Here is a 14,445-nt window from a genome sequence, read left to right as displayed (position 1 = left end):
CATAGACTGGAATATGAATGTGCAAAGGAATCTCTTAGTGCTCTAGAATCATCAATACTTAGTTTGGATTATGAGTGTGCAAATGTTTTAGCACTTGAGAGACAGAGAGCAGCATGCCTCTGATGAAGCAGACTTAAGTCTAGGAAAGCTGATGCTGCCAGCATCTCTCCCTGTTAGTCTCTTAAAGTGCTACACGATCCCTTCCTTTGCCTTTGCTGTTTTGTGTCTTCAGTGTAAGCAAAGTGGGCAGGCTTTCTGCCATGAGGAGTGGCTTCCGGGCTCAGTCCAGCCCGGAGGAAGGAGGTGGAGGTTGTTGCTGAGCTGGATTTGTGATGGTGATGACGGAGTGAAAATGGCGGATCTTTCGAAATACTATCCCGGCCTCTGACATACCAGAGGCTGGAGCTAAGCCTGGAGAAAACTCTGCCTGGTCAGCCTCTAACCCTGCTGGTGCCAGAAACCCTCCCTCTCCCCCTTGTTTCTCCCTCCAGCTTTCCAGCTATTCCGACTCTTGGAGCTGGAACTCAGCAAGCCTGGAAGGAAGGAAGGAAAGAATTCATGGCTGCTCCTGAAAAAGGGTAAGAGAGATGCACTCAGGCCTGTGTCAAGAGGAGACGGGTTGAGTTTGGGTCATCTGGCTTTAGATTCAGGTATTTCCAAAACTCAGAGCCATCAAAGAGGGAGTATTTGGAACTGTTTAGGCCTGTTGTCTTCTGGCTAAGGTCTGGGTCACATTGTTGTGGAGCTGTGCTAGTGTTGTTTTTGTCGGTTTTGGAGGTAGGGAAAGGGACAGACAGAAGTCAGAAGAGCAAAGTAGAGAAGTAATTGTGCAGCATTTTTTCTTGTCAGTTCTCAGTCTTTATTCGTAAATAAGGTATTAAAACCGAAGCATCCTTTTATTAGAGACACTGATATACACATTTCTCACATTAAATATATTTACATATCTCTGTAATTTTGTCTCTTAAAAAATTGTGGTTCAAACTGATTTGTTGTTCATTGTATTGTCGAAGACTTTCATGGCCGGAATCACTGGGTTGTTGTAGGTTTTTTCGGGCTATATGGCCATGTTCTAGAGGCATTCTCTCCTGATGTTTTGCCTGCATCTATGGCAAGCATCTTCAGAGGTAGTGAGGTCTGTTGGAACTAGGAAAATGGGTTTATATATCTGTGGAATGACCAGGGTGGGAGAAAGAACTCTTGTCTGTTGAAACATTCACACCTAGCTCCAACAGACAAGAGTTCTTTGTCCCACCCTGGTTATTCCACAGATATATAAACCCATTTTCCTAGTTCCAATAGACCTCACTACCTCTGAGGATGCTTGCCATAGATGCAGGCGAAACGTCAGGAGAGAATGCCTCTAGAACATGGCCATATAGCCCGAAAAAACCTATAACAACCCAGTGATTTGTTGTTATTTAGTTCCTTCAAGTCTTTTCGAACAAATGGAGACCCTAAGGTGAAACTTTCACAGTAAGATTTGTACAAAGGGTTTTTGCCTTTGCCTTCCTCTGAGGCTGAGAGAATGTGACTTGGCCATGTTGCCCAGTGGATTTGCATGGTGGAGCGGGGTTTCAAATCCTGTTTTCCAGAGATGTAATTCCAATGATAAAGCCACTACGCCTCTCTTCAGACTGCTTATGGGATTCTAATTTTCAAGGCACATCACTTATTTGCATTCATTGTTAATTAACACTTTCATTGTTGCAATGGGCAGCAATAGCTTCACAGCATGTGTACTCATTAAAACTGTAAATAAGTGGGAGGTTGGTGAAATCACCTTTGGGAGCTTTAGAAAGGTAATTGCACCTAATATAGAAAAGAAAGGAACTTGTAAAATGTGTTAGATTTATGTGAGGAGGTGTAAAAGAATATTGTTTGCAAGTGTTATCTTGGTATGTCAATGAATTGCTGCCATTTAATACAACTAAAATTCCTAGCAATTTTTTATGATTAATTATAATTATGCATCATTTCCTGAAAACATATTTTTATTGAGTGGATATATCTTAATTTTGTTTGCTCACAAAAATAATAGAATGCTCCAAATAATATGACTTTAATGGCTTAAGCCAGTGTTTCTCAACCTGGGGGTCGGGACCCTTGAGGGGGTCGTGAGGGGGTGTCAAAGGGGTCGCCAAAGACCATCAGAAAACATAGTATTTCCTGGTGGTCATTGGGATTCTGTGTGAGAAGTTTGACCCAATTCTATTGTTGGTCGAGTTCAGAATGCTCTTTGATTGTAGGTGAACTATAAATCCCAACAACTACAACTCCCAAATGTCAAGGTCTATTTTCCCCAGACTACCAGTGTTCACATTTGAGCATACTGAGTATTCGTGCCAAGTTTGGTCCAGATCCATCATTGCATGAATCCACAGTGCTCCTCTGGATATAGGTGAACTACAACTCCCAAACTCAAGGTCAATGCCCACCAAACCCTTCCAGTGTTTTCTGTTGGTCATGGGAGTTTTTTGTGCCAAGTTTGGTTCAATTCCATCGCTGGTGGAGTTCAGAATGCTTTTTGATTATAGGTGAACTATAAATCTCAGCAACTACACCTCCCAAATTACAAAATCAATCCTCCCCCCCCCCTCCCCCCAACCCCACTAGCATTCACATTGGGGCATATTGGGTATTTGTGCTCAGTTTAGTCCAGTGAATGAAAATATATCCTGCATATCGGATATTTACATTACGATTTATAACAGTACTAACTCTCTTAAAATTTAGGAAGGAATAGAGGAGGTGAGTACTTTTTATTTTGATATGTCTTGGAACTAAAGGAAATCAACTTAAGTGAGAGGAAAACATTCCAACTGGTTCCAGGAATTGCTAGAAAAGTGCCATTTAGCCCGAAAAATCACATACTTCATCCTTTTGATACATTTACCCCATCTGAAGGAACCTACCCCCTCCCCAAATATTATGTGAAAAATGTGGACATAATAGAGTATAAAGTAAAGGTAAAGGTTTCCCCTGAAATTAAGTCTAGTTGTGTCCAACCCTGGGGTGTAGTGCTCACCTCTATTTCTAAGCCGAAAAACCAGCGTTGTCCGTAGACACCACCAAGGTCATGTGGCCAGCATGACGGCATGGAGCGCTGTTACCTTTCCGCCAAAGCTGTACCTATTGATCTACTTACATTCACATGTTTTTGAACTGCAAGGTTGGCAGAAGCTGGGACTAACAGCGGGGGCTCACCCTGCTACCCAGATCCAAACCACGTCCTTTCGGTCATCAAGTTCAGAAACTCGGTTTAACCCGCTGCGCCACCCGATCTTTATTATAGCAATCTTGTATGAGAATTTCTATAAGAGCAGCTTTTCTTCCTCCAGTGACCTGCCACCTGCCTGCTTACATCCTGCTCTAGAAGTACTGAGATCAGCCACAACTCCTTTAAGTGAATATAAATTGACTAAATGCATGTGAGCAGTTCTTCCTTCTGGAAGGATGATGCATGATCAGGTCATATGGGCACTCTGAAAGCAATATAATATTACAATAATCTTTGAACTTCAGATTTTGATGGAAATCTGAGGTAGCATGTCATTCACTTCTGTTCTGTGAAGTTATTTTTAAAGAAGGGCCAATGAGCATGTAAAATGTCAGGTATATAAGGATCTATGATACATTATCAAAATGCTAATACTTGTCTCAAGTGAGGATATTTGAATAATTTTAGGTGTTAATGTAGCAATGCACAATCCTAGAAGTTGTTTTGTTTTGTTTTTATTTTGTTGTTGTTTTTGTTTTTGTTTTGCTTTTTTGTTTTGTTTTGTTTTGTTTTGTTTTTTGCTGCTGCTGGATTACACATTTCACTGCCTGTGTTTTATGACCCTCTTCAAATGATCAAGAAGGGGACTCTCCTCTGTCTGTATTGAAATCTCTCCAGGCCATCTTAGGTGACAACAGAAATAGTAGCTGAGACAAAATGCAGGCTTTTGACTCTGACATTGTGTCCTAAAGCAATGCTTTTGGGTTGGAAAGAGTAGCTGTTTACAAGAAACCTTGCTCATGGGACTCTGGACTGTATTTACTTCACATCTGTATGCTTGCCCACAATGCCCTGCCTCATGCACAAAGGAAAAATTGGTTAAAGCTACAGACAGTGCGGTCACTGTTGCCCATTTTTGGTCTAAAATTATTTAGCTACTTGTGCTTCCTTTGTTTTTTCAGGGTTTTTTTATTTATTTATGCAGTGCTTTTGACACAAAATAAATAACTCTAACTTCTCCAGTATGATTTTAACCTTTTTCATTGATGTAAAAGCCACTGAAGCTTTGAAAGCTTGGTTGACTTATTTTGTGTATATATTTTTGCTACAGGTATATTTTGACTCAATAAAATGATCGCTGTTTTGTGGATTTTGGATTTTGTTACCGGTATATTTTGCCACATGGCCAGTGCAGCTACTTTGTTTCTTGTATATGACAAGTGGCTGGAAGTCAGGAACATTATTTACAACTCAATATATGATAGTGTCATAAAATGCAGGTCTAGTTCAGTGTGAATCTTGCAACAAAGCATGACCCTGGGGAATTGTCTGCCTGTGTGAAGATTATGTTTGTAACTCCTCCATTGCTATTAGTGCAGAACATTTGAAACATACTGTATAGAAATAGGACAGTATTAAATTTTAAGCAGTGTAGCCCACGGAAGAAATTGAGAATTGTTGTGTTCTACCTTGGAAGAATGATTGTTGAATGAGTTTAGGTTCATATGTGTCCCTATGGTGTGCATTAATATGTTTCTGTTTTCCCAGTCAGCTCTACATAGTTCTTTTGTACAAGACTTTCACACTGAATTTAAATACCCTTTTATTAACACTAAGGGCCCGCCATCTGTTGTCTGTGGCAAATTGCCCCTTGCCAGTTGAAATCTAGCAATATCAATCTCTTTTCTCTACAAATGAATCCTAGTAATTTGAGGGATTATGCTGCAATGTACTGTGTGCAACTCTGTAGCTGCCATTAGTTTTATTTGCTTATTCTTAGCTTGGTGATATAGATGGAAATTTGCCATCTCTCAGAAATTTAAACATAGTCAGTGGCTTATTGATAAGTCTGATTTATGTAATTGTATTTTTAAAGTTTTCAAAATATAGAAATATTGTTCTAAAATAAGCTATTTTATCAAATTGAAAATGTATTTTTGAAATGGTAATCTTCAATGCCATAAACTTTACTATGACTGTTTTTTTAAAACTGATTCTGCAAGTGATTTACCTGCTCCCTACTTAGCATTGTGTTTTGGAAGCTAATGATTTTTAAAAAAATGTTTAGCTGGTTGATCTAATATTTTCAAAGTATTCATTGCAGCAAAGCAAAACATTCATTGCATCAGAAAAATAAACATATTTTATTGGTAAATAGAATTGATGTGCAATAATTATATTTATAAACACATTTGTATAACTGAGTGGTTCATTGAAAAGTTAAAACAGTGGATGTGGCTCTTAATGAGACATCCTGCATTATCACAGGATGTCTACACCCCACACCACTGGAGAAATTATACTGTTTAGCCAGTATTGCACCACCTGACATCTGTTGGGAAGAAGCAGCCAATAATGAAAGGATGAAGGCAGTGGCATCTCCAGCCTATCCTCTGTTCAGATATCAGCCAGCATGCCAACGGCTTAAATCAAGAAACAGCTTCCTAAGATTGAGAAAGATACTTGCAGGAACACCTCAGAAAGCAAGAATCCAAAAGTGGCAGGTTAAAACCAAGTACATTACATAGTGGCTGAGACTGGATGAGAAACTTCCTCCTGGGCACACAGAAGATTGGGTGACCTGGAAGGCGCTGAACAGGCTGTGCTCTGCCACCACGAGATACAGAGCTAACCTTAAGAAATGAGGCTACAAAGTGGAGTCCATGACATGTGAGTGTGGAGAAGAGCAAAGCACACACCACCTACTACAATGCAACCTGAGACCTGCCACATGCACAATGGAGGATCTTCTCACAGCGACACCAGAGGCCAGCTTCTGGTCAAACGACATTTAGCATAATGCCAAGGTTTTTTTTTTTAATTTTGTGTTTTTAAATGCATTCTAACTGTACCCTCAACTTGCTTTGGACACGATACATAAATAAATTGAAAAGTGCTTTCCCCCAAAACAGCCTAATATTGTTAAAATGTTTTTAAAATTTTGAAATAGGATTTTTAAAACATTGGTTTTAACAAAGTGCTTCTATTTCTTCCATACATCTCTTTGGCAGCTATCCCTGTCTCTTCCTCCGTTCTTCGTGTATCTTCAACTGTCTCATTTGTTTTCTGTCTCCATCATCATGTCCACATCTTGTTGGTTTCTTTTCTCTACTACATTCTGCATATTTCTATTTATTAGGCATCTGCAACTCAGGTAGCTTCAGAGAAATAGAATTGGACAACTTCCTGTAGCATTTAAAGGGCAAATATTTGTCAGATCTGTATTGTCGAATGCTTTCATGGCTGGAATCACTGGGTTGTTGTAGGTTTTTTCGGGCTATATGGCCACGTTCTAGAGGCATTCTCTCCTGACGTTGCACCTGCATCTATGGCAAGCATCCCCAGAGGTAGTGAGGTCTGTTGGAACTAGGAAAATGGGTTTATATATCTGTGGAATGACCAGGGTGGGACAAAGAACTCTTGTCTGTTGGAGGTAGGTGTGAATGTTTCAACTGACCACTTTGATTAGCATTTGATGGCCTGGCAGTGCCTGGGGGCAATCTTTTGTTGAGAGGTGATTAGATGTCCTTGATTGTTTCCTCTCTGTTGTTCTGCCGTTGTAATTTTAGAGTTTTTTAAAATACTGGTAGCCAGATTTTGTTCATTTTCATGGTTTCCTCTTTTTTGTTGAAATCATTCACATGCTTGTGGATTTCAATGGCTTCTCTGTGTAGTCTGACATGGTAGTTGTTGGAGTGGTCCAGCATTTCTGTGTTCTCAAATAATATGTTGTGTCCAGGTTGGTTCATCAGGTACTCTGCTATGGCTGACTTCTCTGGTTGAAGTAGTCTGCAGTGCCTTTCATGTTCCTTGATTCGTGTTTGGGCAGTTTTGCGTTTGGTGGTCCCTATGTAGATCTGTTTTAAGTAATCTGTTTCTTGTTTTGTCCAGTTCCTTCACACACACACACACATACACAAATATATATAAACGACTAGGATAATGGTAACTGTTTTGAACTATGAGAAAACTATATCCTGGACAGACTGCATTTTGTATCACTTTGACACTGGGTTTGAAGGCCAGAAGCACATGGACTTACTTAGAACAGTCTTTGGATCTGTGACAAGAGGAAGGCAAAACTTAAATCACCATAGTTATTTCAGTCTGAGTCATGTCTTCTGTATCTTGGGGAGTGTGGAACAGTGTTGTTTTGAACTCATCTGAGTATAATCATGGGAAATCCACTCCCTCCTCCTATTTGTGCCTCATGGATGAATAAACTCTGCTTATCTGTGGTCTGTTCTGGTTATTAGTCCTAAAGTGGTATAAATTGAACCATAAAGAAGCTTTGTAATGAACAAAACCCTCAGTATTTCATTAGTGCATTAGAATACATTGACTGCTTTTTCTAATGTGCTAATCCTTTAATTATGCATGGGAATTTTACATGAATAGCCTTGCTGTGGTCTGTTTAGTTACCTACGCAGTTTTGAAGAGCTATGTTCTGCTCTCATCTCCAACATTAGTTTTATACATAAAGATGCTGGTGAATTAGATCAAAACAAGAAGAGACAAGGCCCATCGTCTCAACTTTTCTTGCTGTAACAAAAATTGTATTTCTAGTACATGGCCATTTACACCAGACAGTCTTCTCACATCTTTATGCTGACCTGACCCTAACATTCAATGTTAGTAGTTTCCAAACAGTGTGCTAAGATATGCTAATGTGATTCAAACAGTCTGCTACTGTGAAAAAAAAATCATAGATTAGGAAACATCAAGGTTATCGAAGTACCCTATCTCTGTGTAATTAAACTTTTGCTTGGGGACACAATTTTGTTGCACGGCTGCGTTAGGTGAGTTTGCAAAACAATTCCTTGCTCTTCGTAGAGGCTGCCTTTTGTGCCTCTGTATGAGTCTCCTTTTAAGACATTGCTCTTTGTGGTCAGCAAATGTTCCCAGCTCATGATGCATGCAGACATGAAGGTAATTAAGTCCTTCAGAAGGCTAGTAATTCTTTTTTAAATCCTATAAAATTATTATGTTATGTGTAAGGGTAAACTGTACAACGTATTTTAATGTATGCTTACCAGGCAGTTTTGAATCTAAATTGTGATGGAGGTAACTTCCCACATTTTTTTCCAATTATTCCTTAGCTCATTTATTCACAGTTAGTCAATGTCTTTGCTCCTGAATTGCTCCCTTGCTGTTATAGTGTAAATCACTTTGAGTCCCCCGGGGTGAGAAAAGTGGTATATAAAAACTGTAAATACATGAATGAATAAATAGGGGTGTTTTTTTCCATATAAAACATATTTCCAATATGCATGTAAGAGTTTCCAAGATAGCGATCTCAGTTGTAGTCAAATTACATTTCTGATTAGTGAAATTTTGCAGATACTAAAGCTATATCAAAAAAATTGGGTTGTTCTTTTCATTCTGTTTCTACAGCTATTTTTCAATAGAAAAATGATATTACCAGTTGCTTCAAAATCAGTGTCCCCAGGTTGTTCTTAAATGGTTAATTAAAGTGGTCTGTTAACTTGGATGGCTACTGCAGTTTGTACTTCCATACTGTGTTTTTGTAATAGCTAATGAAATAGATTTTTCTGCCATTAATGGCGTATGTCTTGGCATAGTTATATGTGCTTGAAAAGTTGGCTTTGGTGAGGGGCTTTGAAACTTACTTTTGTGAAAGGGGTGTTTCACACACGCTATGAATATGCACAGCAAAGGTAGCAACAACAATCCTCAGGCTGCAGCACTTGTTGTTGATGTTCATGGCTGGATTTATAAAGAGAAGCTTTCTGTCACTTCTGACATTTCCTCATCTTCTTTTGTCTCAACAGATGGTGCTGTACTATGATGCTGCTGGAGGTGGTCTGACGTGGAATATAATTTAAAAGGATTTCAGGTACGGAGAGTACATACAACGGTTGTTTTTTGTGTATTTCAGAATTTCATGCGTCATAGTAACAGCTGCAAAGGCCAGATAGTGTCTAATCTAGAGTTACTTGTACTAAATATTTCCTGAAATGCTCCCAAGTGAGTGTGAAAACACAGAATATTCTGTTCTCCCTAAATCTCATAATTAGTTATTTCTACTTGCTTGTACAAGTTGAACTCCTGGCATCTTTTTTATCATTTCATTGCTGTTAACTGTCATTACAGTACCCATGTTAGTATAACAGGCTACCTTGGGTTTTATGAATGAGATGTATCCTATAGGGTCTTTATGTTACTTTCTCCACCACCTCTTCATACAAAACTTTAAAAAAGCCATGAGAGGGTATTTGTAGAGGGAGTTCCTTAAAAGGAATGTCCTTATGCTCGGGTGCAATGTGATCACTTTTTCAGCCTTCACACTATAGTTAGATATATATTATTGTATATAATAATAATAATAATAATAATAATAATAATAATAATAATAATAAATCTTTATTTATATTCTTCCCTATCTCCCCAGAGGGACTAGGGACGGATTCCAAACCTAAAAAGGCAAACATTTAATGCCTGAACATAATAACAATACATCCATAATAAGGAAAATTGACAACCCAGCAAATTATAACTTAACACGAAAAATGAAATGAAAAATGCAACCTAAACATCAAACAGATATAAGGATACTGCCTTGAAATTCCATCAAATGTTATATCTCTGCCAGACATGAATCACAATGCAATCCGGATGCAAAGGAGGTGATATCATTTTATGAAATTTGAATCAGGAACTTCTTGATTTTCCCTTTGTTACTTATCCATGGCTGATTTCATGTCCTCAGTATTCTCAATGAAAGTCCCTATTAGTCATCCATAGTACTGAGTTTGGGAGCACCTTTTGTAGCCATAACTGCTCCATATACATGTTCAGTTTTATATACTGTTCTACCATATGCATGACTCTTATTTACATACTATTTTGGAGCAGAAAACTAGAATTTCTTTTGAATTGACACTGCAGTGAATCATCTGTGACCTGCCATCAACACTAACAACATGGAGGTGGTGTCAGCAGAAGTTAACAGCTTGCTACCTGAAGAAATCATGGACACGAGTATAACCCCGGAAGATGATGAGAACATTGAGGCTGTAATTGTGGGTGAGAGTATTCCTATGGAAATGGAACTGGAAGGAATGACAAATGTAACCTTAGTTGGTGATTCTACTACGGCTGCTACATCGTCCCTCGCGACCGAGATTGTCACGGTTCCCAGCAACTGTGTGAGCCTTGTCACTGGCAATGCTCCTGTTGCAAAAACCGAAACGGGTGTGAGTGTGCAACCTCCCTTTCAAAGTGGCCTCCAAAAACTGGGTACACAGACACCCGTCACTATATCCGCCAATCAGATCATCTTAAACAAGGCAACGGACTTGAAAATTGGCAAACAGACTATAAAACAGGATGGACAAAAGCTCATTGTAACAACTTTGGGGAAGCCTGGGCAACCAATTGTTCTCGCTCTGCCCCACAGTCAGCTGTCACAGTCTCAAAAAGCTACGTCACAGGTGCAAACAGGCGACTCAAAGGTCCCTGCACAGCAGTTCAAGGTGGTAACAATCGGAGGACGGGCAGAGGTGCAGCCTATCCTTGGCTTGTCACCTTTGACTCCAGGGAGCCAGCTAGTAAATACTACCACCCAGTCCTCTGTATTGCCGACACAACAACTTAAAGCAGTGCAGGTAAGAAAAGGTTATGTTAATTATCTGCTTTGTGATAAAATTGTTCTCTTAATGGGAGCTCCCTTTTGTTGTACTTAGATCAACTTCAGGCAGATAAGAGGCCACTGAATATCAAGAAGATATAAAGTAAATGTTTCCCCTTGTCATTATGTCTAGTTGTGTCCAACTCTGGGGGGTGGTGCTCATCCCCATGACTGCATGGAGCGCTGTTACCTTCCCACCAGAGTGGTACCTATTGATCTACTCACATTCGCATATTTTCAAACTGCTAAGTTGGCAGAAGCTGGGGGTAACAGCGGGAGCTCACCCTGATTCTTGGATTCTCAGATTCCTAGGCTATGAATATAAATGAAATCTGTATTTAGACTTTGGGCCCATCTCCAATATATCTCCTTATATACGTATATGTAAATATAAATTTTCCAAAATATGAAAAATCCAAAACACCAAGTGTTTCAGACAGGTGATGGCCAGCCTGTATTGATGATGTTTATAACGTCCAGTTTAATTGTCTATGGTCTTTTATTGAATTGTTGTGTTGATTGTGTCCTGTTCTGAGATGTGCTGTTATGGACTGGGTTAGGCACATAACAGGCTCCCTGGCGGTGCAGCGGATGAACTTGCTGACTGAAAGGTTGGAGGTTCGAATCCAGAAAGTGGAGTGAGCTCCCACTGTTAGTCCCAGCTTCTGCCAACCTAGCAGTTCAAAAACATGCAAATGTAAATAGATCAGTAGGTACCGCTTCTGCAGGAAGATAACAGCACTCAATGCAGTCATGCTGGCCGCCTGACCTTGGAGGTGGCTATGGACAATGCCGGCTCTTTGGCTTAGAAATATCGATGAACACCTTCCCCTCCAGAGTCAGACACAAACTAGACTTAATGTCAGGGGAAACCTTTACCTTTACTTAGGCACATAACAAATAAATAGGTAGTACCAGAACTGTGTTCAATGATGTCTCCCAAAAGTCATGAAAAGATCAGCATTGCTAGTGATGACTAGAAATAATTTGGAACTGCGTTGAGATTTGTTGATTGGGATGCAGTGCAGAATGAGAGTAATAGTTCTTATAAAGCTGAAAACAATTAGGAAGGAATATATTTAAATATAAGAAACCATTCTTAGGTGTAGTAGTTGTCATGGAGATAGACATTTGTCAACTATTTTTTAATATTGTGGTAGATTTTGCCAGCACAACAATATAGAAGTAGCTGCATTTTTAAACAGCAGATAGGTTGATTCTCACCAAACCGTTGGATTATTAGTGGATGCTATTTCAAACATAAATGGTTAGATTTGCATTTTAGCTCCCCTAGGGGTACTTTGCTATTCATATCACATCAGAAATTGCTGTGAACTTAAATCACCCCCTGCATCCTAAGACACAATGAAATTTGACAGGCGTAGAACAGTTTGTAATGTATGTTCACTTTGTTGATCAGCTGCTTTTTTCACATGAATTCAAGAATGTCACATTGATTTCTATACATTTGCCTCTGTTTCTGTTTTTCCCCTTTTCTCCATTTTCTCAAAATTAAACTGCAAAATTATACCCAATCTAAAGAGGGCTTTAGTATCAGTGCTCAAGAAAAAAACTGTAAAGGAATGTCTTTGTTATTTGATTTTTCTTTCTTTTCCTCAGATTGCTAAGAAAACTAGGACACCAACCTCAGCCCCAGTAATAACAAAGTTGATCTTCACAAAACCCATCAATAGCAAAGCAGTTACAGGACAGACAACCCAAGTGTCACCGATCATTGCAGGTTTTTATATATAATTATATATTCTTGCATGGTGCTGTTTTTCAAGGGTGTTATTGTCAGTTGAGTTGGAGATGTAGCTGGATCGTCCTGGGGGCTTTTCAAGGGCATTATTCCTTCCCATTACGGCTTTCCAGATCCCTGTGAATAAGCTACCCTTGAACTCCAGAGTAAAATTTGATGTGCCGATCTTGTATATTTACAGATGTACTTTCAGTGAAAATAGAACAGGGAACAAGGAGGAAAATGGAGCAGTAAGTCACCCAGTATTGCCTACAAAGTGTTATCTTAACTTGTATAGTGTCAGGATGCAGCAGCATGGTGAGGAGCTTTGAATTCATGGCTGTTTAGGCAGTTTAGGTTTGGGAAGATGATATCTTAATGGTTACTACTAGATTCAATCAGAAATTCCATGACATGTCTGTTAACGTACACAAGAGAAGGGAACAGTGAATTGACAGGCTGCTTAACATTCCTGACTTGTAAGTTAGGTTGGAAAAATTCTAGCCACTGTAACAATAATGTCTCTCTTGGTTGCTGTGGGTTTTCTGGTCTGTATGGCCATGTTCCAGAAGAATTCTCTCCTGACATTTCACCCACCTCTATGGCAGGCATCCTCAGAGGTTGTGAGGTCTGTTGGAAACCAGGCAAGTGATGTTTATATATCTGTGAAATGTCCAGGGTGGAGGAAAGAACTCTTGTCTGTTTGAGGCAAGTGTGAATGTTGCAGTTGATTACCTTGATTAGCATTGAATAGCCTTGCAGCTTCAAGGCTTGGCTACTTCCTAAAACATCAGGAGAGAATGCTTCTGGAACATGGCCGTACAGCCTGGAAAGCTCACATCAACCCAATGATCCCAGCCATTAAAGATTTTGACAACACAATGTCTCTCTTGTCATTGTCCTTACAGGTAGAGTTCTTTCTCACACTACTCCGGGGACACCCCCAAAGACTGTAACTATCTCAGAAAGTGGAGTTATTGGGACTTCTATAAGTTCTTCTATACAGCAGGCACCAAACAAGATAGCAATTTCTCCCTTGAAATCCCCCAACAAGGTAAGTATCTTAAGTATTTTTTTTCCTTCTGTGTTAATGAATAATGCAAAATTACATTACTTTTTCATACACACTTACATTGATTCCAGTGCTGGTCTGAAATGATTGTAACTGGCAAACATATACCATTGACTTGGCCACGGTGGTCCACGCTCTGGTTACATTCCGTATAGACTACTGCAATGCTCTCTACGTGGGATTGCTTTTGAAGACTGTCTGGAAGCTTCAAATGGTCCAATGGTCAGCAGCCAGGATACTAACGGGAGCGGCGCTCAGGGAGCATACAACTTCTCTGTTGCGCCACCTCCACTGGCTGCCAGTTTGCTACCAGGCACAATTCAAAGTGCTGGCTTTAGCCTATAAATTCTAAATGTTTCTGGCCCAACTTACCTGTCTGGACACATCTCCTCCTATGAACCAGCTAGGGTGTTCAGATCGTCTGGGGAGGCCCTGCTCTCGGTCCCGCCTGCGTCACAAGTACGTTTGGCGGGGACAAGAGACAAGGCCTTCTCAGTGGTGGCCCCTCAGCTGTGGAATGCCCTTCCTACAGATATTAGATTGCCCCCCTCCCTGTTGACATTTTGGAGGAAAGTGAAGACTTGGTTGTTCGAGCAGGCATTTGAATAGGCAGTGTAATGAACATAGGAATATGGAACAATTGGATGATGAGACTGGATCTTGATTTTAACTATGAGACGCTAATGAGATTTTTTATTGGTTTATATTGACTGTTTATTATGCTACTGTTTTAATTGTTTTTAACTGTTTTATGATATTTT

General features: G+C 39.7%; 1 protein-coding gene across 5 annotated transcripts in view; it reads left to right on the top strand.

Moving 5' to 3' along the window:
- Positions 1-14,445, top strand: part of LIN54 (lin-54 DREAM MuvB core complex component) — a 41,754-nt gene that overhangs the window by 8,427 nt on the left and 18,882 nt on the right. For 4 of the 5 annotated variants that reach the window (XM_060779313.2, XM_060779309.2, XM_060779311.2 and 1 more), the window contains exons 2-5: positions 9,013-9,077; positions 10,130-10,848; positions 12,492-12,612; positions 13,521-13,666. In XM_060779313.2, the coding sequence (XP_060635296.2) occupies positions 10,165-10,848; positions 12,492-12,612; positions 13,521-13,666 (951 nt within the window). In that variant the 5' untranslated portion in view covers positions 9,013-9,077; positions 10,130-10,164. Of the gene's footprint in view, positions 1-272; positions 579-9,012; positions 9,078-10,129; positions 10,849-12,491; positions 12,613-13,520; positions 13,667-14,445 lie in introns of those variants that run through there. The other variant, XM_060779310.2, reaches the window with a different exon arrangement.

This window comes from Anolis sagrei, chromosome 5 (genome assembly GCF_037176765.1).
Source record: "Anolis sagrei isolate rAnoSag1 chromosome 5, rAnoSag1.mat, whole genome shotgun sequence".
NCBI classification, from domain to species: domain Eukaryota; kingdom Metazoa; phylum Chordata; class Lepidosauria; order Squamata; family Dactyloidae; genus Anolis; species Anolis sagrei.
The sequence above is the reverse complement of the archived record's forward strand: the minus strand, read 5'-3'. Positions and strand labels throughout refer to the sequence as shown.